The sequence below is a fragment of the Ornithodoros turicata genome, chromosome 2 (genome assembly GCF_037126465.1).
Source record: "Ornithodoros turicata isolate Travis chromosome 2, ASM3712646v1, whole genome shotgun sequence".
Classification (NCBI taxonomy): domain Eukaryota; kingdom Metazoa; phylum Arthropoda; class Arachnida; order Ixodida; family Argasidae; genus Ornithodoros; species Ornithodoros turicata.
The window spans coordinates 134,588,980-134,612,457 of NC_088202.1; the positions used below are offsets into that span (position 1 = coordinate 134,588,980).

Genomic DNA, 23,478 nt, shown 5'->3' on the forward strand with positions numbered 1-23,478 from the left:
TGAAAGCAAGCCTGTCTCGGAAGACACCTACAGAGGAAAAACGGCGTGGCGAGTCCCTCAAAGCGAAAGTTCAGGCGGGGCAGCACTCCTGGAGCAAAAACTCGAGGGGGGGGGGGGGGGGGTGATCGCCCCCCTCTGCCCCCACCTTCCGACGCCCCTACTCACTGTCCAAGCCTTGTAAGCCCAAAGAATATTTTGTCATTGTCAAGTCACTTGCAAATCATTGTAAATTTTATATAATGGTTTATTTGAACGTGTAACAATATTTAACATAAACGCTTGTAAATTCAGCATGAACATTTCCAAAATTAATGTAGCACACTGTGTCATGCAACATGAACCTTGGTTTGATACGTCACATTTGGTATGACTGCTGCACTGACTGCTTGGTGAACTGTAGTGGCAATGTTGGTCAGCCTTTTGAATGAACACTGCATACCCTATGACATAGCTTTCTGGAGAGAAAACATCTCCACTACCCAGGAAAATCATAGACTAGAAGCACTTCATGGTACATATTAAGAATTTTACAATCTGTTCACTGGTATGAAACTTATCCCCCTGATATTTCAGAATGCAAATTAACACAAAAATACCCTCGTGTCTAGTACCCAGTCTTGAAACTGAAGACATGCTCGAGCTCTTCATTCTTCATGAAATGTTCAAAGTTGATCATGAAGCTCTTCACAATCTGGGAAGAAAGAAGTCACAAAAATATACATTAAATACCCAATGCAAGTAACAGTGTTGGTGTCTGCATCAGACTAATGCCAATATCCACGCCTACATTTTTCGTTAAAGGGCCTGTCGCATCCAGAAACCCATGTATGAAACAGATACCACTAATTTCGGCACTAGCGACAATCTACTTGGCTAATTTGGCTACTTGGCTAACTTGACTACTTGGCTAATTTGGCTACTTGGCTAATTTAGCTACTTGGCTAATTTGACTACTTGGTTAATTTGGCTACTTGGCTAATTTGACTACTTGGCTAATTTGCCTACCTGGTTAATTTGACTACTTGGCTCATCCAAAAAGTGCTTAGATATTAAATAAACAAATATTAAAGATCAACGCTGCTTCTGGGGCTACAGAGGTTCCAGCGATACCGAGATCAGCGTGACATCACTCCCTAACAGAAGTGAGGGCCTCTCTCAGAGGGGAAAGGCGCCCCACCAGGCGTACAGACGCCCCACCACAGTGGCGTCCCTTTTCTCAAGGCCGTGCTCTGATTGGTGGTGTAGGGGATGACGTTTTTGCCTTTTTCTAGAAAGGGAATTCCAGCATACTCTCAACATCCTGTGTCTACTTTTGTCATGCATTCCATCAAATAGCAATCAAAGTGTGCCACTATTTTGCGTGGGACTTCCTATACTATGGTCAATGAGGAATAGAATGACACCATAGTTTTGAAATTCACTGGAACAGATGCGACTATCATTTTAAGCCTGCAGGTTCGTAAAGCCGGAATCGGGCATTTTTGTTGTCTATTTCAATTTCGATCCGTACAATCAAAATGCGACAGTGTACCGCAAGTGTTACGTCATGAGCTGCACTGGCGAATTGCACTTGTTGATCTGGAATGGCTTTTTCATTCTTTGGCAAGTAATATCGTGTTTATGCCCATAATTTGCACCACAGCATAATTTGTGCACCCCTAATGTCTGAATTTATTCCAGTTCAAAATGCTCTGTTTTCTTGAAGCGGCAGCCTCGGCAAGCCGGGTGAGTACTATAGGGAAGTAGTCCGACCCCCATTTGTCTGGCTCAGTTACACATTTCAAGGGGGTGTAAATTTAAATTGCGTAATCTGCACACCCTGCGCATCTGCTATGACTTGGTCCAGCATTCTGAACTGGTAGTGGGCACACAAAAAGTGATTTTAATGGCCTACCCTACGCGTACAGTGCCCCTGCAGCCCTTCGTGTCATGCTGAGCTTTGCCAGGTTTTCCTTTCGGCATTTGGTTTGTGTGTGCATGTGTGCTTACAACCTCTTACAAGCAAGGGCTACAACAACTATGCAGCAAATTTTAAGTTGTGTGTGATACAGCTCGCAGAAGACGAGGTAAATAGAGCTGCGGCGCAGTTTTTCTTGCCAACGAAAGCCACGAGCACTATTAGCGAAACGAAAAAGACCGGCTGGTTAACGACCAACCCAGGCAGGAAGGCATTCCGAGGACCAAAGGGCAACTAACCAGCCGTAGAGGAGGGCCTGTTGAAGTATACCCAGCAAATCAGGAACATGAAGTGTGCAATGTCTGTCGAAATGTTGCAGGTCGAATCACCAATGTCAAAGGCATACCAATCATGTGCTTCAAGGCAAGTAGTATAGGCTAGATAACGAGTTTTATTAAATGAAAAGACCTCTCACTTCGAAGACTAACCACAATTTGTCCAAGACTTCCTTCGGATAACGAGTACAAAGTAGGTGCGTTTCATTGCCATTTGATTGAGAAGCACAAGTCAAATGGTTATTGTACTACAATGAAAAAACGGCTAGGAAGCAAGCGAGCTGGTGAAGATGATGCATAATGTAAAACCCCGAGACTAGGGAACACGAAAGGACAGACACAAACACGAAGTCTCAAACACAGCTGAAAATTTTACTTCACATACAAGAATTATATACAACCAGAGGGAAACGTACTGTACTGTACTGTACGTACTGTATGTACGTACTGTCGCAAATTGGTGAATCAAGCTCCGTTTAACTTCGCTATGCCGCTGAACACAACTGTAAATGAGAAAGGTGGATCCAGTGTAACCAGACGAACAATGGGGAATGAGAAGGAACGGTGCACAGTGATACTGGCAGTAACTGCCCATGGAAGAAAGCTGCTCCCATTTGTTTTCTTCAAAAGATAACCTATGCCAAAACAACAATTACTAAAGAAGATCCATGTACGGGTACGAAGAGGAGGAGGAGGAGGATGGATGGATGAATGCCTTGTGCAGGACTGGATTTGTACTGTGCGGGACGCTAGAGTCGGCGCCATGGTAAAGTTGCCGTGACTGCTTGTTATGGACAGTTTTAGGGGCCACCTTGTACACAGAGTGAAGAAGACTCTTGCAGAAATGAAAACTGATTTGGCTGTGATCCCATGCGGTCTGACATCTACCCTTCAGCCACTTGACGTCGCCGTGAATAAGCCGTTCAAGGACGGCTTGCACAAACTGTATGTGGAGTGGATGTCAGGGACGTATTAAGCAAAGATCGCTCAGACTCGTGTGCGAGCAGACCTCAGCAGTTTTGACTTTCGCTCACTCAAGTTCATTCACCACACGCTCAGTTTTCAGCTCGCTCACTCACGCTCACTGACCGTCCCCCCAGCTCTCGGCTCGCGCATTAACGCCCACTCACCGCCTGCTGAGGGTCTTGCGGTCTTACGGCTGTTACTTATCTTCCGTCACCCCCGTGTGTCAACCGAGCGGATGAACACGAAATTGACAGCCGACTTGCTGATCCAAAGAGCGCATTGGTGCACTGCTCCGCAAAAGAAATATGTAAACCGAAACCAATTAATTACTCGGAAAAATCACTAAGTGTCGACGCGTTCTTTTTCTTGCAATGTTTTTCGCTGAAGGTCCCGGTACGTAAAACAGAGGTTCCGTAGGCGTGCGAAGTAAAATTTTAAAGTAATTATGTTTATTTAATTAGTGAGCATATCCAAATGAGCCGGTCACTACTCAGTTCATAGCCCCACTGGCCACTCAGCTCCAGACTCGCGCACTCATGCTCAGTCACTGGCGGCTCAAATCTCGAATCGCTAGCTCACGCTCACTCACTCACTGCCCGCTCAGCTCTGGGCTCGCTCACCCAAGCTCAGTCACTACCCATTCACTTCTCTTCCCGCTCACTCACAGCTCGCTCAGCTCTCGGCCCGCTCACTCACGTTCACTCACCGCCCGTTCAATTCACGGCACGCTCACTCGGGTTCACTCATGGTCCACTCAGCTCTCGGCTCGCTCACTCAGACTCACTCACCGCCTACTCAGCTCTTGGATTACTCACTCACGCTCAGTTCATTAGCCGAATTGAGCGCAAGTGAGCATGAGTGAGTGCGCTCATGAGTGAGTTTTGCCAAGGTCTGTGTGCGAGCGGATTTGTGTGGCGTAGGAGATGGTATCTCCCGATATAGTTTTCGTAAGGTTTAAAAGATTGGAATAACCAGTCAACTAGGCGGTACGGAAGATGACCTTGTGTGGGACAGTGCCGACTTGAACAACGGTTTTCAATCAGAAAATTGGAACTAACATATAGTAGCAGTGACAGTGAGTAATGTAAACTAGATAAAGGTACTGTTGTTTCTTTTTTTGCATTCTATGTGTGCGTGTCGAGCCTTCAAAAAATTGCTCTCAAAATGTCCCGCGCAATTTGTGCACCCTTAACTTTGGCCACTGTTTTTTGGGGAAAAAAAAATGTGCAAAGTATGCGCATAAATACGGTGAGCTTTTTACTGATCCAAAGCAGTTTAATTCAAGTTAATAGAATTCGCCATTCGAATATTACATCATACAGGGTGTTAAAAATTAAGCTTTCACTAGCACTTCATAGATACGCGAACAAAAGAAAACTGGTGCTACTTCTTCTGTTCCTTGAGTAAGAAACAGGTGCTACATAATTAGCAGCACCGTACACACCGTTTCGTACACAAGTAGCGTAAAGTTATCCTGTTTCCTGTCATCGCTGTGTTTGCGTAGCGCTCGTGAAAGCTTAATTTTGAACACCCTGTATATAACATATTATCATGGAACAACGTTACCTCATGTGATCTTGATGGACCAGAAATGTGGGGAGTTATGATGACCTGAAAATAAAATGTTTCATTAAAGTTTAACACCTGATACAATTTCGTTGACCTGCAAGGAAGCACATTTCAAAGGGCATCATCTAGCACAACAGCTGCTGCAGTTGATGCAGTCTGTAACCAGTTCTGGTGCCACACTGAGGCATCGTATCTTGCTTCACATTCACAGAATATAAGGGTACCACATGTGTGTGTTTCATATCCAGATATTTTTTGCATTGGGAAGTCAATCGGGAAGTCAATTGGGAAGTCAAATTCAATGCAGCTGTTACACGTACTGAAGGTTACGCGGGAGGGGACTGCTGTCCCAGCGATCTTCACCTAAAGTGAACTTGGCCGCAGTGCCGCGGTCGATGTCGAAGTTGGAACGGCTTGCTATGTTTTGCATTTGAAGGAGTACGGAGGGTCATCCAAATATTTTCAATGTAAGACATCTGATGAAAGTATATGTGTCAATTTGCCAAACAGCACAAAGGGTTTTGATGGATGCAGTTTTTTTTTCGCAGAAAAATGTTTTTTCCCAGAAAAAAACAGACACAAACACAGCCTCATTCATTCACTCTCGACTCGTCCCCTGGGGTGTAACGAGGAGGAGAGGGACGACTTATGACGTCATAACGTCTGCACGGTAGCGCCTGTCTTTCTTTTTGTGCATGGGGACTTTATTTTGTGGCCGGTAAGCGTGTTCCCTTGGGGAATTAGGAATTGAAAGGGTCACCGTGGGCATGAAGGATTTCATTGTCTCGTAGGAGTTTCCCTGTGGGCAATGCTTCTTCAGAGCCCTCAACAGCTGACAAGCAGACTATACTCTGAACCAATCAGCAAGCGTGGACAGTGTAGCGTCAGCGCAAGGTCACAGGCTGGTACTGCTCTCCAACTGCGTACGGTTGCTTTTTGCGACGTAGTTTAAATTCAGTTTCTACGATCATTAGGATTGTGGGGTGAATTACTTCACATGTTGCTATTTTACTGGCCTACTTAACAGTTTTATAGAAAGAAAACAGGGTGTTAAAAATTACTTCTAGGCTTTTTTAAAGCAGAAAAGAAAAAAAACGGCGTGGTAAAAACTGTCCCCTTAACAGAGTTCAAGAGTGTGTGAAGTACAAAAAACACTCATGCTGTAGTCTCGGTTTCATGCCACAACGTAACACACGATACAAGCTGAGATCTGTACAGGAGTTCCTATCAGAAGATCTGGTAGTCGTCTCTTTAGACTGTCAGCATGCGCGTTCTGTTGCTTCAGGTCCTCTGTCACCACTTAACATGTGACAACTCCCAAACAACACAAAATGGCACCCTTAAGGCAGTGGTTCTTGATAGGCTTATCTATCACCCAAACTTGTTCTTGAGCAGCAAAAGCTCTGTCCCTCACAGTGGAATCCTAACTGAGTTCCTGTCGATATCGCGCTTGTGATCAAGTGAATGGGTGATGTCGTCGTAACAACAAGTCAGACTCTGCACAAAAGTTCCTCTTGTTAAGTTACAAATGCCAGATGTCAATGTCACCGTCCGTTCATGGCCACTACACATTACATGATTCAGCTCAACATATCATTACTGACATGTGTTTAAAAGCTGAAATAGCAAGTGCATCCCATTTAAGGGGTGCACAGGTAAAAAAGCCAGGGGTGCCACCAAACATTTGGGAGTTAGGACAGTATACGGGGGAGTCTGGATAAATCACTGATCACACACACATGCCACATGCAGCAGCGCACAGTTACAGATGTCTTTTGTGCAGTTGAGGTGAAACAAAGTGATCATCGGATTTTTCAGACTGCTGTATTATTCATACTTTTTTCCGGTCACCGTCAAGCCTGGAAAATTGGTTGGCTACTATAGACAATTGAGCCTCATCCCATCTGGTTGTGTTTTTATGTAGCAGCGTCTCGTGCTTCTTCCTCAGCCCCGAGGATATGCTTCCCATTTCGAGTCAATAGCTCCGACAAAGAGGTCGTCGTCTGCCATTACAGCGTGGAAATCTGAATCAGGGTCTCATGAAACTCTTGACAGACGGTCAGCATTTCCGGGTTGGGATTCTAACCCTCTCCCCCACCTCGTATCGCTTGTCAATGTAACCTCCTTTCGTCGTACTTTGGTGCTCAAACTAAAGCAGACAGAAAAGAGGCGGAGCCAAGGACTAATTTACACTGATTTTCGGGCAATTTATTTTGGCAATTGTCATTTATGTCAGCGTTACAGGTGCTATACTGAATAAAATGACCACAAGGAACCTATTTCTGCAAAGAAATCGTTAGGATGACTTGGAAAATTTCGCAGTTCAATTCAAGAAATTAAATTTCCACAATTGGAATGAAATAAAAATGGTACCAATAAATGGCAAATGTTCCTGGCAGAAAAAAAAATCCCTCGACCGCACGTCTCTCCGTTGCCTACATTATTTTTACTCTGAATTTCTATCATGGGTGGTGGACCACCCTGTATAACAGTCTCATACAGGGAGAACCAATCTGGTGTACAGGTAAAATCTTTTGAGGTTGAGAACTTTGGGCACTTCAAGCACAGGACTGTTATTACAGAACAATTGTCTCAAAAAATTGTTGCACTGTACAAAACAATGTAAGTGCACACAACGCGAAGGCGGCAAACCACACAGAGTATTGTGTCTGCATGTTGGCTAACCGAAGAAATTTAAATAGCAAACACCGTAGTAGATACACTGGCCCACGAGGACAGGTAGCAGGAAAACGATGGGAAAGTATTTGCGTTACTTTTCTTTGGTAGCGGTAGCAGTGTCACGTTACATTTTAGTATTTCTGGTTATGGTAATTAATTATGTACTGTGCTGCTTTTGAGTGGAGTATTGGGTAACAGTATTCAATTACTTAGTTTCGGTAGTGGTTTACACCAGTGGCTTACATTAGCATTCCCATTCACTTACGTTAGGTGCGGTCCATAACAGGCTTTCCCGAGGAAGAGGCTCAACCGTATGCACATCAAGTATCGCCCCAGAGATCCATTTATTTCTGAAATTAAAAACAAATATGCACCAACGTGTTTCTTGCATGATATACCAAATGCTTTTGGTGTCATCTTTCATAGAAGTATGAACCAAGCACAATATTAAAACTGCATGTAAAACGGTGTGATGGCAAAGCCTCAGGTGAGTGGCTTTCCCCAAACCTGCATTTCAGATTTAGTACCTGTGTCAAAAATACATGTTTATACAAATTCATTACAGCTGATAAAAACATTGCAAAAGCAATGAGACGGTGCACATGAAGGCTTATAATGGATGCGTACTCGCTTGTTTCACTGGATAATCGAAGTTCAGAAAGATCAGAAAAAGCTTGCTACCTGTGTAGGAATTTACTTACCTCAAAGCATTGATGAGGCTTTCTTCATTGATAATGGTGCCTCTCCCTATATTTATGAACACTGGCTTCTGCAAGAAGAAGTTGTCATTTATTTATTTAACTGATTTTAATTTTGCTTCCAACATCAGTAAAGACTAACATGGCATCCCTAGACTTGTGTGGTTCAGTGATTGTTTACTTGCCCAGTGTATTGTTATGACTATTACTAGTATACAGTCGCCAACCAATTTTTCGGACCCCGATTTTTCGGACATGCTCGATTATTCGGACTCGTTCGCGGAACGGCCGCGGGTCACATAGAGATGATGCATAAGAACGTCCAAAATTTGGGACGTCGTGCAGCTCCGTCGCTCGATATTTCGGACTCTGTTTGCCCAACCCGCGAATTTCTCTCATGGGGTGACGGAAAACATTGGTATCATCTGAAATTCGTATCAAAAGAAATCAACTAACTAGAATATTGAAGAAAAAAAAAATGGGCAGTGATGATTGTTGATTTTCCATTCCTCTGAGTAGAAGAGGTCTGTCGTAGCGGTTTTGCGTCTTCGTTTTTGGCCAACGGCCCAGCACGTGCTGTCCGCCCGCGAGTCGCGCGATAGCGCGACAGCGCTGTAAAGCGAGCTTCACCTAAAGCACGCATGCGTTAGGTGAAGCCGACTTGCGGACTTGATGACGGGGGTGCCTCTGTCAGTGTACTTACAGTGACGAAATGTCGCTTCGGGAAATAGAAGCTGATGTTATCAGGCAGAGCTGGAAGCGCGTTAGGAAAGCATCGACAAATTTTTCCCGCCTAGTAGGGCTTAGTAAAGTTTATTTTGAAGCAAAATTCGTTTTTTCGGACTGCTCGATTATTCGGACTCTTGCGCGATCCCCGCCGAGTCCGAAAAATCGGATGGCGACTGTATTGTACTCTGGGCACTACCTATCTCGCATAGCTGGTGTCAGGCAGTACTGTACAATCTGAGTACATATGTCAATAGGAAAATTTTTATGTGTGAAACCACCGTACGAGAGAGAGACTATGTGTATGTAATATACCACTTGAGTCTAGCTGAGCGCTAGGTATTTGACAACTAAGGCGGTTACAGAAATATGCCTAATACAAGACTCATATGACCATGTGACAACTCCAAGAAATTTACAATATTAATGTCTTAAATCTGAATTATAAATCCAAAGGATTCATTTCTCCATTGGTGGGCACTAGAAAATAAATAAATAAAATGTTCTAGTACATAACAGTCTGAAACAATGACTCAACCACTTGAAACAATCTGGACGATTTCTTGCTCTGCGATCCTCGATTTTATGGAAATTACATGATGCTTACATGGTGCATGATGTTTTATGGAAAATACATCTGCTGAATAGCAGACCTGTCCATGTCAATAAATAGGCCTGTGCAACTAATAATTTCAGAATTGAAGCAAATCAAAGTGGATCTTTGTATGATTATATGTGCAGCAGCACTCACTTTGTTACATATCGTTTTCCAGCTTACGCATGCAGCTTTGGAATTGTATTTAAACACATTCGCTTTAAAAAAAGAGACATACCTTCGATTAGGAGTGTGAATATAGAATTTTGTAATCGATTCCGAATTGGAACAGAACACACAAGTCGAGAACAGAACACACGCGCTGCGCAATAATTTTGTACACTCCGAATAGCATTGCCGTCGACTGTATTGCGATTCCTTTACGTCGTATGTAGCCACTATCGGGTGGAGCTGAGACTGCGCTATCGTCGGCTCGTAGTCGGACAAAGTCTCACGCTCTCCGACATTGCAATTGGCACGGCCACAGCCATTTAACCGATGATGTCAGCCCGCACCTGTAGCACTTCGCTTAGTCACAATTTGGGAACATCTTCGGGAACAGCGGTCACACGTGGCCGCTTACGCTCCGCGGATGCTTCTGCTCAGCCAGAAAACCAGTTAAAAAGGCACTTGGCACGTATGAGGAACACGTGCAGGTCTTTCTTCTGTTTGGCGAGCGCGATAGGAGGAGATGAAACTACTCTACGAGACTGGACTAACGATAGGACGATAGCGCGTCTTCTCGAGAAACACTGACACAACGGAGCACGCAATCTGCCGCGACCTCCAGTCAACGATGGTCATGTCGCGAAACACGTGTTACGGGCTGTCTAATTCTTCAGGAATACGTTTGGACAGCTTTTAAAGGAGAATGAGAGAAGAAAAGACCAAGGCCCCAATTTTCCGGGAGATTGGAGGGCACGTCCGTACAATCGGGGAAACTGAAAGAAATTCGGGAGTCTCCCGGATAATCCGGGAGAGTTGGCAGGTATGCGTGCAACCGATTGTGAGGCAAACTACTTTTTTGCTTGAGGTCTTTTTTTGATGCCAACTGGGCAGATTGCAGGCGAGTTTGCCCGCAAGCTGCAACAGGCAAAAAGCCTGAGGTAGGTTGCAGGCGTGTTGCTCCCACATTGCAGCGGACACATTTTTGTCAACAAATAACATGGTTCCCACTGAATTTTGAAACAAATATTCGAGGGTCTTTCAAGGGCTCAGCAACAGTTTTGCATGGGATGTAAAACACAGTTTATGACCAGGGCTTGAACATTTCACTAAAATGTTTATAAGCTACAGACACCACACGAGCAAATACATGGAGACAATAGTGATCACTCCACCACACACGCGATTGATGACTACTGAACCTTAAAGATCATAGGATAGAAAGGAATGCTAATGAATACAACGTACGGCTCCATTCATTTCATGCACTTCTGGTTTCTGCGAGTGATTCATATTGCAATGAGTGCTGACACCTGTGGTTTTGAAGCTATAGTTCAGACCGTGGAAAAGCAGAATCTGCACTTGCAACTCCACGAGAACAAGAAAAAGATGCAAAATCAAAGGTTTTCAAGGGCCTGTGGGAAAATTCCAGGGTTTTCTAGACCTTGAAATTCAAGGGTATTCACGGTTTTCAAGGACCAGTGGGAACCGTGGAATAAAAGTGCACGGAGCATGTGCATTCTGGTAGACAGATTTAGGAACTATGAGCTCCCCAAAGGAAATACATGTATTTTGCATGACAGTTCCTGAAGATAGCATGTTCATACGAAGGGGTAAAGAAATGTGTGTTTGAGGTGCCTTCCATGCTCCTGCAGAGCTTGTGCAATGCTAAGACAACCCGAAGACCACAATGCCCCTGTCGAGATCATGTGAGTGAGTCACCAAGCCTTGTGAGAACGATGGTTGCTTTAACTGTGCACTGTTTCGAATCTGTCGTAGTCACATTCGTCATCAACACACACACTCTCGAGACTCTGTCAGCCCACACCTTGTCCACAAGCAGCTGTCTGCCGACCCACGTTGGGGAAGAGACTGCCCTTCCTAACAAAGTCTTGCACAAAAACACCAGTACAAAAACCGTGAAGAATGCACACCTTAATTTCGAGGCATTTGCCTTTAACCTTCAAACACTTCCTGTTGAACGAAGATATAGCGACTCGGAAAATATGGTCAATGACTGAGATCGCTGTAAAACTTCAGCTACGAAAGTGCGGAGTGGAAAGGGATCAATGATGATGACGATTTGAGTTTTTATGGCGCATCAACAACTATGGAAAGGGATCAACTTGCACAACTTCTTGTGACCACCCTTGAAGTTGCATGCTCTACAATGCACATGACTAGCTCCTTCTGTTGTGTGCAGGTAAACACAACATGCTCTGATTTAAACAAGCTTACATTGTTGTAAATTGGGATCCTCCCTTTGCGTTTTATTGAAAAATGAGACGGTTAAAATCTACTATTGAAAAAAATTTCCTGTCACTGCAACTGAGTAGGAAAGTGCTTCAAGATGATTGTGGTATCGTAGTCTTGTTTACACATATTCCAATGGGCAAGCTGACTGGAACCATAGGTCGGCATTTTCCTAAGAATTCATTCGACATTGCATCATGATCGGATTTCCGATCAATCCATCACATCACATCACCATCATAAACCATCATTCAACTTCAGCTTCACAGGCCATCAAATCACAGCCCCTCATTCAAGTTCAGTTCCCATCATGTTTTTGAAGTTGAATTCCTATGATCAGGTGTGAGGCTGGTGGTGGGTTCTGAAGTCGAATTCTGATGATGGGTTTTGAGCGAGGGCCTATGTTGCATCCACCTATTACCAGTTTGGTACCGGTGGCACACACTATGTTATAGTGCAGTTTAAAGGGGTGATGATCTGTGCTTCAAGGTTTTATATCCCATTTGTGGCGGTCAATTCTCAGCAAAGTCTGATTAAATCCGTTGGTTGTCACTTTTAAAAGACTTACAACAAGGGACGTAGCACGCTTTAAAGGGCACCCGCACTCCGTTTCAGCGACTGTTACTGCTATTGTGGGTGCCATAAACCATGTAAAATTTGCTGCCTGCCATTTACCACTTTGGCTTTGTTGTGTCATGTTGGTATCGTGCTTTACACGTGTCTTACCTTTACACATTGCTCTAAAACGTCTCCATTCAGCATTCCAGTAGTTTCTGGGGTACTTGGAAGAACGTTGATGATGTAATCACACTCCTTTAGAAGGTCATGAAGTGAGTCGAATATGCTGAAACAATAAATTTTTAGCAACTGGTTGAGAGAAATATGAACCTGATACACGAGGCTGCATGAACAATAATGAGGCTGCAATACTTCGATCATGGTGCCATGGCACGTGGACATGCATGTATGAAGGTTATTCAAATGAAACCTCCAAATGAATCTGTACTAACCGTATTCATTAAAGTGGCACAGAAGTCATTTTCAATGCCCTGTTTTCCTTGTATGTTTTCTTTTCTTTTTTTTTTCTGGGAAACAAATTGCACACATCAAAACCTTCCGCACTGATCGGTAAAATGACCCACACTTTCATAAGACGTCTTAATCTGAAATTTTTTGTTGATGTCCCTCTGTACTCCTTTAAAGGTTGATCAGAACTGCATGCAACATTTTTCCAACAAAATCACTCCAATGTGAATGCCCCTGTGCCAACGGCGTACTAAAGCATAAAAAATAGTCTCTCGAACGTGTGTGCAACAAATCATGCACCACACTCTTCAGACTTCACCAACGTGTCCTGGAACCTCGTGCCACCAAGGTGCTCTTTTAAAGGAGCATTAAAGTGGTATCTAACATGGCCAAAAAGTGCTGTCATCTTGCAAAGCAGTATGTGAAAACATTCCCACAAAATATTTCTGTCCAAAGTTGTTTCACCACGGTGCAATTACAGTTGAACCCGACTATATCGAACCCGGTTATATCAAATTATTGCCTATATCGAACATCCGAAACATCCCCTTGAAAATAGCATGTAAATGTATAGGCGTGCTGTACGTCTACATCGAACAGCCGGCACCGCTGTCATCGGCTATATCACACTACCGCTAAAATCCTATGACGCGCCCTTCGTAACTTCCGCACATTTTTCGCGAATGAAAAGGACAAAGCGCGGCTTGGAGATTAGGGATGAAGTCATCCACACGAAAAGGAGTTGGAAATGAGGGCAGGCTGCCAACGGGAGAAGTTAGTGACCCCGCGGAGCTTTGTTTCGCACGCTCCGAAGTGAGAAATCACGGGGTCATGCTACCTTCCCCACGCACGCGACCTGCAATGGAATCGTCCATGCCGGCCGTGCGCAGCGCGTGGCCGAGACGTGCGCAGTGGCGACTGGCGTCGGAGCATTCCTTTGGTAGTCGACACCATTTGAAAGTTGGCACGAATCAGGCAGCTATGGACGCTAAGAAAAGGAAGAACCTGGACTTCGCGACCAAGCTCGACATCATCCGACGTGTTGAGAATGGAGAAAAGAAGTCTTCGGTAGCAGAAGCATTCGGCATCCCACGGAGCACGCTGACTACGCTTCTTCGGAACAAGGCGGACATCAGAATGAAAGCAGCAGGACAATCTCGCAAGGGAGCATGCCGCTTGAGGATGCCGGCGTTTGAAAGGATCGAGAAGGCGCTGTATGCATGGTTCCTTGATATCCAGGCCAGGAACCTTCCCGTAGATGGACCAACGCTGATTGAAAAAGCTTCGTAGCAGTTGCAGACGAGGCGTGTGCGGATGCCTTGGACGATGACGACTTCGAGTACGCTCCTGACGACGAGCTTCGAAAGGTCGCAGAGTTCCCAGAAGCCGTTCCCACTGATCTGACGGCACATGATTTTGTAAGCGCCGACGACAATGTGCACGTTGTGGCAGAGATGACGGATGCGGACATCATAGCGGACGTTGCTGGTGACGACGGCGATTCAAGCGGCGATGAAGGCTCACTGGGAGGTGTTAACAGCGACGATGTCGTGCCCACAGCCACTGAGATCGCTTCGGCTTTCGCTACCATTCGTCGCTGCTGCGGGGCAATAGAAGGAGCTGGACTTTCTCATTTAGGAGGCCTCGAGAAGATCAAAAATAGTGTAATGGACTTCATGGCTCGCAACAAGAGACAAGCCCAACTCACGGAGTTCTTTCGTCCCAAATAAATGTTGTTAACTGTCTTGTTGCCCGCTTTGTTTGTGCAGTTTCTGTTCTCGTTCATGCAGATCGGTAAGCTCCTGTTTCATACTATCCCAATTAAATGGTAATTAATATGGCACACGCGAATGTCTGTTAAAATACGAACGCTTTATATATCGAATTATCGATATATCGAATTATTTGCCGATCCCCTTGGAGTTCGATATATGCGGGTTCGACTGTAATTTGGAAAAGTCGCTGTCGCGGTGACAGGCCGGAGCGCTCCAACTGCAGACCACACCCACTCTAGTGCGACGTTGGTGGTAGAGAGCCCCTCATTCGTTCGCAGGAAAAACCGTCTGCTACGAACATTGCGAGCCGTTTCTTGTTGACTTCTAGTCTTTATATGATTTTCTAAAAAAAAAAGCATATATGCAGCCTGAGAAAATAAGATTACGATCACAAGAGCAATATATATCCGTGGCTTCTGTGCAATCTCAGAATTGACAGTAGCAGAAAGCAAGCGATTGCGGCGGTATTGTGGCGCCACCTGTTAGCCACTGAACCAACTGCGCAGTGAAAACGGTCGGACAGGCTGCACACGGTCGGGGAGCACGGGGTTTTCGCTCTACAAGCGCAGTTAATTTTGGGCTGCACCACTCGTTCTTCCCGTGGTGTCTGCGGTCCCAAAAAGTCGTGGTTGTGTCGTGGACAGCCTTCAAACCCTCCGTTTCGGACATCACGTAGCCGGAAAACGCACGGCGTCTCCAAAGTGGTAGCAGACGCTCCGGCCTGCGCGATGTCGCTCACCTCGATCATGTGATCCCAGGTCCAATGAGGAGCGTCCTCACCACTTGCATCACACAGTGACGCGCGTGGTGGCGCTCATCACGTGTCTATCGTGAAGGCGAAGGAGGGTGTTTCGCGCACGGGAGGTTCGGGGAGCTATTGCAGGCGTCCCATTTTCGCTACGGTTCCACTAATTGTGAGAAAACTGTTTTCGGCCACCTAACATTCCATACTGGCCAAAAACAGAAACAAAGTTGTGGGCCTCTAGACTGCTCCTTTAAGGGCTCAAAATATCTGAAGGTTCTAGGTCAGAGGAATAAGCAGGACGTTGGGAACATTCTATTTGGAGATTGTGGATGGTTGCGATTCATTTTGCCAGCGGTGCGAGGGAGTGCGTTGTTATGCTGAAGTAAAACACCCTTGGTTCACAAACCGCAGTGTTTCTGGCGAATTGCAGAACTCAGGTCAGTACGCAGGGTACAAGTTGCAGGCACACGCAGTTTTCCGCGAGGGACGTTATATACAGTGTGCCATTTTGCTGAGCTTTCGGCAAATGTTAAAGAAGAAGATTAACCCACAAACCAACCACTGTGGCGTCGCTCACAATCACAGTTGTCCCACAATGTAGAGTCGCGAATTATTACGTAATGGCATTTCTTCAGCCGCGACTCTACCCGATTAAGAAAAAAAGTATCGCCCATCGTCCACACCTTTTTATTGGCTGCGTTGTCAACAGGGAGGGTTATGATACCACCCTTAAAAAATCGAGGCTTACTGTAATTTCATGCGTATAAGCCGATGCATTTACAACACAGTTTCCAAAGTTCTGTGATAGTTGTGATGACTTCGGATCCCCCTGGTCCAGCAGCTTTTGGGGAAATACCGGGTTCAACCCTGCTTTTTCTGATTTGAATCGGGAGGTAAATATTGGGCATAATCGGGTATGTAACCCTAAAAAGTCAGGCACAACCATGCAACTTCGTTTGAATACTGGGTGTCTTCTTCCATTCAAATACACATGGCGATGGGGCACAAGTCTTAGTTCACATTACACGGAAGTTAGAATTAAAAGATTTTGAATTAGTAGGACTGCACTGTACTATACTACCAGAGCTACCAGAGAGAGCTAAGAGTAGCTAAGTAGACTAGAAGAGTAGCTAAGAGTACTAGAGTACCAGAGCTGTTTGTAAGAAACAATCAATATGCAGTCAAACTCAATTTAAAATTAAATAACTCACTGCTGAAATGATGAATGCGACATCTCAGCAACATTTCGACGTCTTCGGGCGAGGCCATAGACATTACTTCCAAACTGCCTTAACGTAGTGGCAACTGTAAAAGACAAAAATGCACTTTAAATTTAGTACTACAGCAAATTTTTCGTCTGTCAGATTACAACCCTGGCCTCTCTGGTGCACGTTACCCACTCTCTAACCCTGTACCATTAATGCTACACTGCAGTTAATTCTACATAGCTATGTGCAAGGGGGCCCCCAAATGTGAGCAATTTTGGTCTTTGGAGTCATATGTGTGTTGTTTTGTAATAGGAGTGATAGAAGTGTCAAAGATAGGATATGGTAACATTGCAGTACATAGTTCAAACTGACACAGACTACTTCAAAGACCAAAGGAGCTGAGAGGGGAACACATTTTTTTTGTTGCTTCAAACTGCACAGGCCGTCACTTTTTACGGGGACAGCTGTTAACGGGAAGGTGACAGGAGATCGCCATGTCTGTGGCACAAGACCCCCTCGCCTATCCGAGTCAGAGAGGAGGCAAGCAGAGAGTGACAAGTACCAACACCACCTAGATACGGAAGGCATGCTTATTGCCTCCTCTCCCTCCTTCGCTACATGGACACGTATAGTCAGACGTCGTCTGCTACAGCGATTCGCCATTCTGTCGATTCAAGAACCCGCAAATTTATATACCTGTACACTGAAAGTAAGACACGCTTTCTGGAAAATCAGTCTCGAGAAAAATATGGGACCGTTTTGCACTTTATTTTGTTTTCCCATTTAGTAGGCGGGGACGTTCGTTACTTGCAGACGACAGTGGCTGCACGTGCGGCTGACGGTGGCTCGTCTCCATGGCTACGACCGCTGAAAGCACGTTTCGCAATTGGCTACGGCCGTTGAAAACACGATCCTCATTAGCCGACTCATAGTTGTTACGTCACAGCGACGAGTAAGCAGGGTTTATCTATCTAGGTGGTGTTGGGCGAGGGGGTGCGTAGTGAGAGGGAGTGACAGCTGCTCGCATAGCATGGATCGAATCGCCCCAGCCTTACGCTTCATGCGTTACACATTTACAGTACATTGCCGTATGATACTGATAGTACTCTGCGTCTTTAACGCAGACATAGTCAAGATGTCCACCTTCACAGAACACCATAGCCTCAGTTGAGTGTGTGCCAAAAAAACCTTAGTCACCATCGTCATCGTCATCACCTTCACGGGAAACGTCTACAAGCGAATGGGATTTGTGCTCCAAAACGACGTCACCCATCAGACGACGCTCAACGGCGCCTGCATAAAATTTGTGGTGACCGGACCGAACGTGGTCTCGGTTCACCACATCAACATCATCAGCAATCAATTCTCGGACCGACAAAGGCATCATAGCTACTGTGTAAATAGAGTGGCGCCGGTATATCGCACATCGTGTAGGCATGTCGTCATGGCAACACAGTGTCGTCGTGGCAACGTTTCGTAACAGCCGCCGATGAAAATCGCAACACCTTCCGCGATCGTCTGCACACTTTTGTTCAACGCCATTTAAATTTCAGCGCACTTCATCACAACCTTAACACAGAGCTCTTACTAAAGCTTATAGCTCTTGGAAAGCTCTTGCTCATAACATTCACAAAGTTGTAACATACACACCTTCATTTCCTATGACTCCAGCGCCTAAAATGCCGACTGCTAGATCTGGAAGGGTTCGGAATCTGGTGGACATTGAATCGTTCCTGAAGCAGCAAATGACATTTATGAACAGTTTTGCAGTAGTTTCCCTGGTTGATGTACTTTGCAAAGTGGCAGCCATCTACCAGTTAGGCACTATCATGTCCCATTAAAGGGACGGTCGAATCCGTTTAAATCAATTTCAGAAGTGTAGTGTCATTTTATTATAGAGCTGTGCGAATAGCAAACTTTCCATTGCAAATCGAATCCGAATAATTTATTCAGAAGCCGAATCGCATTCGAATAATCAGAAAAGTCCCAATTCGAATAATTTCGAATACCTCATGATGAAATATTTTATGGTATTGTGCTCATTCAATGATGTTCTGCTCCAAACTTGTCAGCCTTTTCGTGCAGCATAACATATCGTGAGAGAAGGGTCCCTCTATGTTGTGTATGGTAGACTGCATTAGTGGGATGAACTCCATTGAAAGTTAGTCAACATGATCCATGCAGCCTGCTTTGTGTGCATCTCCTCATTTCTATGGTTACATCATGAATTTCCTGTACTTTTTCTTAGAAACTGCACATATTTCCATCTGTTACTGGACATAATTCTGAAAGTTCGGAGTACATTTACTGGAACATGCAGTGCCCAGAGTACAGTGTTGACCATGAGGGCACAGAAGTTGTAGACATTAGTGACAGAATACTGTAAGAAGTGTAAAGCGGGCTTCACCTAACGCTCGAGCGTAATGATGTGAAGCAGACTTGCAGAACGGAGCCAAAGAGAATGGCCGTACTGTGAAGTGGGCTTCACTTAACTCTTGGATGCCAGGAGGCGAAGTGAACTTGCAGAATGGCGATAGCGATACATCGCTTCAGTACTATTCGAAAAAATATTCGAAAATTTGGAATACTGAAAATAGGTTTGCGAATAGCATTCGAATAGCGTCAGATATTCGATTGGTATTCGAAATTTCGAATGTTTGCACAGCTCTATTTTATTCCTAGTGAACCAAGGTAACAATGCTGATCTTTAGAATTTGTTTAATATCTAAGCACTTTTTGGACAAAAAAAATGAGAGTAGATTGCTAACCGATGTGAAACGTAGTAGTACCGGTTTCATAGATCGGGTTTTCAGATGTGACCGTCCCTTTAAGTGGTATCACACTGTGAAAGAAGACAGGATAAAGAGTGCCTAAGCAAGTAGGTGCACTACTGTTAGTGATATGCTAGTTTTAGTACTCACCATTCCTTCTTTTGCTGGTATTCGAAATACCTGTAGAGTCCTCTTTCAAAGTTGATTATCCCAGCAATGACGTATTCTGCAATGAGGATTCCAAAGCAGGAGGCACGTGTTATCATGTACGTTGGAGTGGGCTGCACAAGAGACACAAAAGTGAACTTTTATTTTTGTAGTGTTCATAAGCAACTTTTTACTCGAAAGTTAGGGTGGCACAATTTCCTTAGGAATGCATGGAAGGGGGTTGCAGTCTTAATTTTTAAACCATGCTTTCCACCGTTTCGTCTCCAAGGTGTCAATTTTCTGCAGAACAATGTCTCCGTTAACATCACAGTCACAGAAAGAGTATTTATCTGTGAATGCAGAAGTATCCAAGCGTACACAAGCTTACAACTGAGACACCACTTGTGCATTTAACTCGCGCATTACTGTGCAGCCAATGGGCATTTGACTGCTTTTGCAATTATGTTTCTATGGTTTCCACAGAGATCCCACCTGAGGAAGTTTGTCAATCTGAATGGGATAGCATCATATTTCACATAACCTTCTGGGACTGCTTCCTCAAACACTGCCTAGGTATGCACAGCTGACGAGGTGTTAATAAAAGTGAAACATGTCTCCAGTGCATGTATGATAGAGACATGTATGTTTGCGATATGGGCTCTTGTTTTGTATGAGTGTGCCCAAGTGCCTAGAGGCCCAGACACATGTGGGACATGTCGTGCGATGCGTCACAGCGCAAAGCATCCTGGGACAGACTCTGGTGAAATAGCTCATTGTCGCCGCAGCTCTCTACGACATGTTGCAGCACGACAAAACTGCTTGGATATCTCCGCTCCCGCTGGCGGGTTGTCGTACGGATGTAGTGTTGTTACGAACCAATGAGCCAGTGACGCTGCCTCAGGGATGGCTAGTATTTAAATACATCGTAATTAAAATAGTATTTATATTTTGTATTTAAATACAGAGTTGAGAAATGTATTTATAATTATGTTTCAATACCATTTTTTGGGTATTTATTTTTGTAAATACTTTATAAGTACTCCCATATACGCAAGATACTGAGTCGTATCTTAAAGTTACCCTGCATAACTAATGAGTCGCAGAAGTGAGAGACAGTGATAATTTACTGCTTTCCCTTATCGTTTCTGTAATGTAATTTTGGCATTTCAGTAGTCCTGTGACAAAATTTACACAGAATTTCATTAAGACATATGTGCCCAACCATTGTCATATGTTCCAGCTGTCTAAGTTTTAGGCAAGGTAGTTTCGTGTTGCATTTTCAAAGTACTCTTTTCATAGGGAATCTTCCTAACGTTGCACCACTTGGAAGCTCAAATTTGGTTTTGAATCAAATCACCATATTCTCACTACTTGGCCAGGGAACATAAATCACAGCAATCAATGGATTAGCCACAGTACCTCATGTGATCTTATTCAACTGCTGACACGCAAATTAAGGAGCCACATTTCCTTGTTTTTACTACGTTGAGCTATCTATCCAGTGTTTGCAAAATCACTCTGGATCAGCTCCTATCACTGTGCACTGGCATGGCATGGCATAGCATGTACTCCAGAGTTCATATTTGCTACTTACTTGTGAAGGGTCAATGTGAGGAAGCAAGCTGTCCACGCCTGCAGTGATACGAGATAGCGTTTGATACCGAAAAGTAGCATGCATACCATAGTCACAAAGAAAATACCTGCTGATGTCAGCTGTATCCACTTCATGCTGGGTAGCTTATACAACACGTCCTTCAAGATATGGACATCTGTTACAAGAATTTGAGTAGTGGCAAGTCGTTCAGTCACTTGATGCTTCAGCTGTGGTTCCTCGTCGTGAACTGTGACTAGAATGAGAAAAGCACGACTGGGCAAGTGTACATGACGGGCATATAAATCTCATACAAATAAGATTGAGCAAGTATCAACGGTTGACATATATGTCTTGACACTTCTGTCAACTATAGTGTGGAGTTTTATATCCGTGCTACATAGAGAGCTTAAATGTCGAATAAATATACATAAATATTGGTAAACTATTAAACGGAAACTGACCACAGAAAACCGTGCTCTCTGTTGAACACCAGAATGTGGTGAAGTATACTTACACTTCGCAACGATCTCGACGACATTTGCCCGGCCGTGTAGTTCCTTTCTGAGATCTTCGGCGAGGTACGGAATTCGAGATAGTACGAATATTTCCGGGGCGGTCATTCTCGACGATATTTCAGTGGACACAAATAGTCGCTGAGCAGCAACAGAGCGAAGCTTGTGTGAAATGCAGAATGATGTAAAATATTGATCTGGTCTCGCACGTGACAAGCCGTGCAGGTGAAGGCGAAATAAACCGATCTTGAACATGAAAACAGAACGTGCTGGATTCTTTGATCAGGTGATGCACGAGCTCATGCAGACGTTCTCAAACAACTGCTATCTGCTGCGGCTACCTATGCGGCTGATGTCGACTACTCTACTCTTGCCATGGCTTCTCGCGCTGGCTTGTTATCGAAGCCGTAAAATTGAAATCTCATAAAGTCATAAGGTGGAGCCACTGGTCTTTGGGCATCTGCCATCCTCCGGATCACTGGCCTGGACCTGCATCTCGAGAGAGACTTGGCTCCGCGCTTCTACGCATGCGCCTCCTTGGGCAGCGCTGTGGCTCCACCCACCACCTGCTCTTCCTTCCTCCGCCGGTCGGCAGCTGGAGACGAAGCTACGAAGCTGCGCGTGTGTGGTTCGTTTTCTTGTGGTAGCTGTGTCTGCGTTCAACATGTTAAGAACGCGAAAAGAGACGGGGCTACAGACACGGACGTGGCCTGGGGCCTGGGGTCTCCGTGCTCTGGATCAACGAGGTTTCGCTCCATTTCAGTGGACCGTCTAGTTGTCAATGCGCAAAAAACAACCGAATCGACATCATCATCATCGTCCACTTGAGTGCCCCCGGTGATGGGTAAAGATATAAAGATTGGTATATTGTATAAGTAAAGTGGGTAGAGGCGCAGACTGCGTGGGGACTTGGACTTGCCTCCCCCCCCCTTAAATTTTCTGGGGCGGCCAGGCACCCAAACTTAACGCTCTCTATCATCAGGGCCGGTGCCAGGTGTGTGCGGGGCCTGTTTCACACCAGCAGTAATGAAAAGATAAGGAGTGATAATATTTTCGCAGTGGGAGATTTTAGCAATACGGGAAGTGGCAGCTGGAGAGAAGGGTGCGAAATCCTCGGTATAGCAGTAATTCTTCAGCATTTTATGTTTCATCAACCAGTATTTTACCGTGTACCTATTACGGTGCCTCAAAACAATGCTTTATTGCTCTTGGTAATAAACAACTTGCATCTGATATATTTCTCCTTGTTTGTGTAGTGTACCTGTACATGTATATCAACCAAATGTATCCCCGCTGCAAAAAGAAAACTGCCTGGAGTCTGAACAGAGGGGGGGCCTTACAGTGGGACTGTAAAGAGGTTCTGAACGGCATTTTCGACAATGTAGTAACGGGAGAGCAAACTGAGAATGTATTTGATCTCCTAAAGGTCATGAGAGGGACACGCAGGGTGTTCCATTATTATTCCAACAAAAATACCAGGGTTATTATTACCAGGGTACAACCATGTTATTATTTCACAGTAAGTCACACTTGAAATCATTCGTTATTAACTCGCTAGCGTACCCGTGTCATACAGGGTGATTCACGAACCATGTCATTTGTGGGTTATAAGAAAACGGTATAACGGAAAAACATGCAGTCAACGACTCCCGCGCGGCAATTAAGTTTCCCATCTTCAAAAATATTTTTGTGCAATTTCAATTGCAATAAATTGAAATTTCTGAATTGAACTCTGAAATTCGCCTAGTCAACATAGCGTTTTCTTTCTTTTTTTTTTTTTTTTTACAGGGTTGGGAAGCCCGTGGCGAACTTAGTCG

General features: G+C 44.7%; 1 protein-coding gene across 2 annotated transcripts; it reads right to left on the reverse strand.

Moving 5' to 3' along the window:
- Positions 1 to 509: 509 nt before the first annotated feature.
- Positions 510 to 22,027, reverse strand: LOC135386168 (glyoxylate/hydroxypyruvate reductase A-like). 2 transcript variants are annotated; one of them, XM_064615933.1, is made up of 11 exons: positions 21,664 to 22,027; positions 21,256 to 21,402; positions 21,150 to 21,187; positions 19,559 to 19,689; positions 18,288 to 18,370; positions 16,641 to 16,734; positions 12,610 to 12,727; positions 8,148 to 8,215; positions 7,712 to 7,796; positions 4,765 to 4,809; positions 510 to 691 (listed from the first exon to the last, which is right to left on the reverse strand). In XM_064615933.1, the coding sequence occupies exons 1-11, from the start codon at positions 21,914 to 21,916 to the stop codon at positions 605 to 607; spliced, it is 1,149 nt and encodes a 382-aa protein (XP_064472003.1). In that variant the 5' UTR covers positions 21,917 to 22,027; the 3' UTR covers positions 510 to 604. The 2 variants fall into 2 exon arrangements, with proteins under 2 accessions (XP_064472003.1, XP_064472004.1); XM_064615934.1 differs by lacking the exon at positions 21,150 to 21,187 and having other exon boundaries at positions 19,559 to 19,634.
- Positions 22,028 to 23,478: the final 1,451 nt, after the last annotated feature.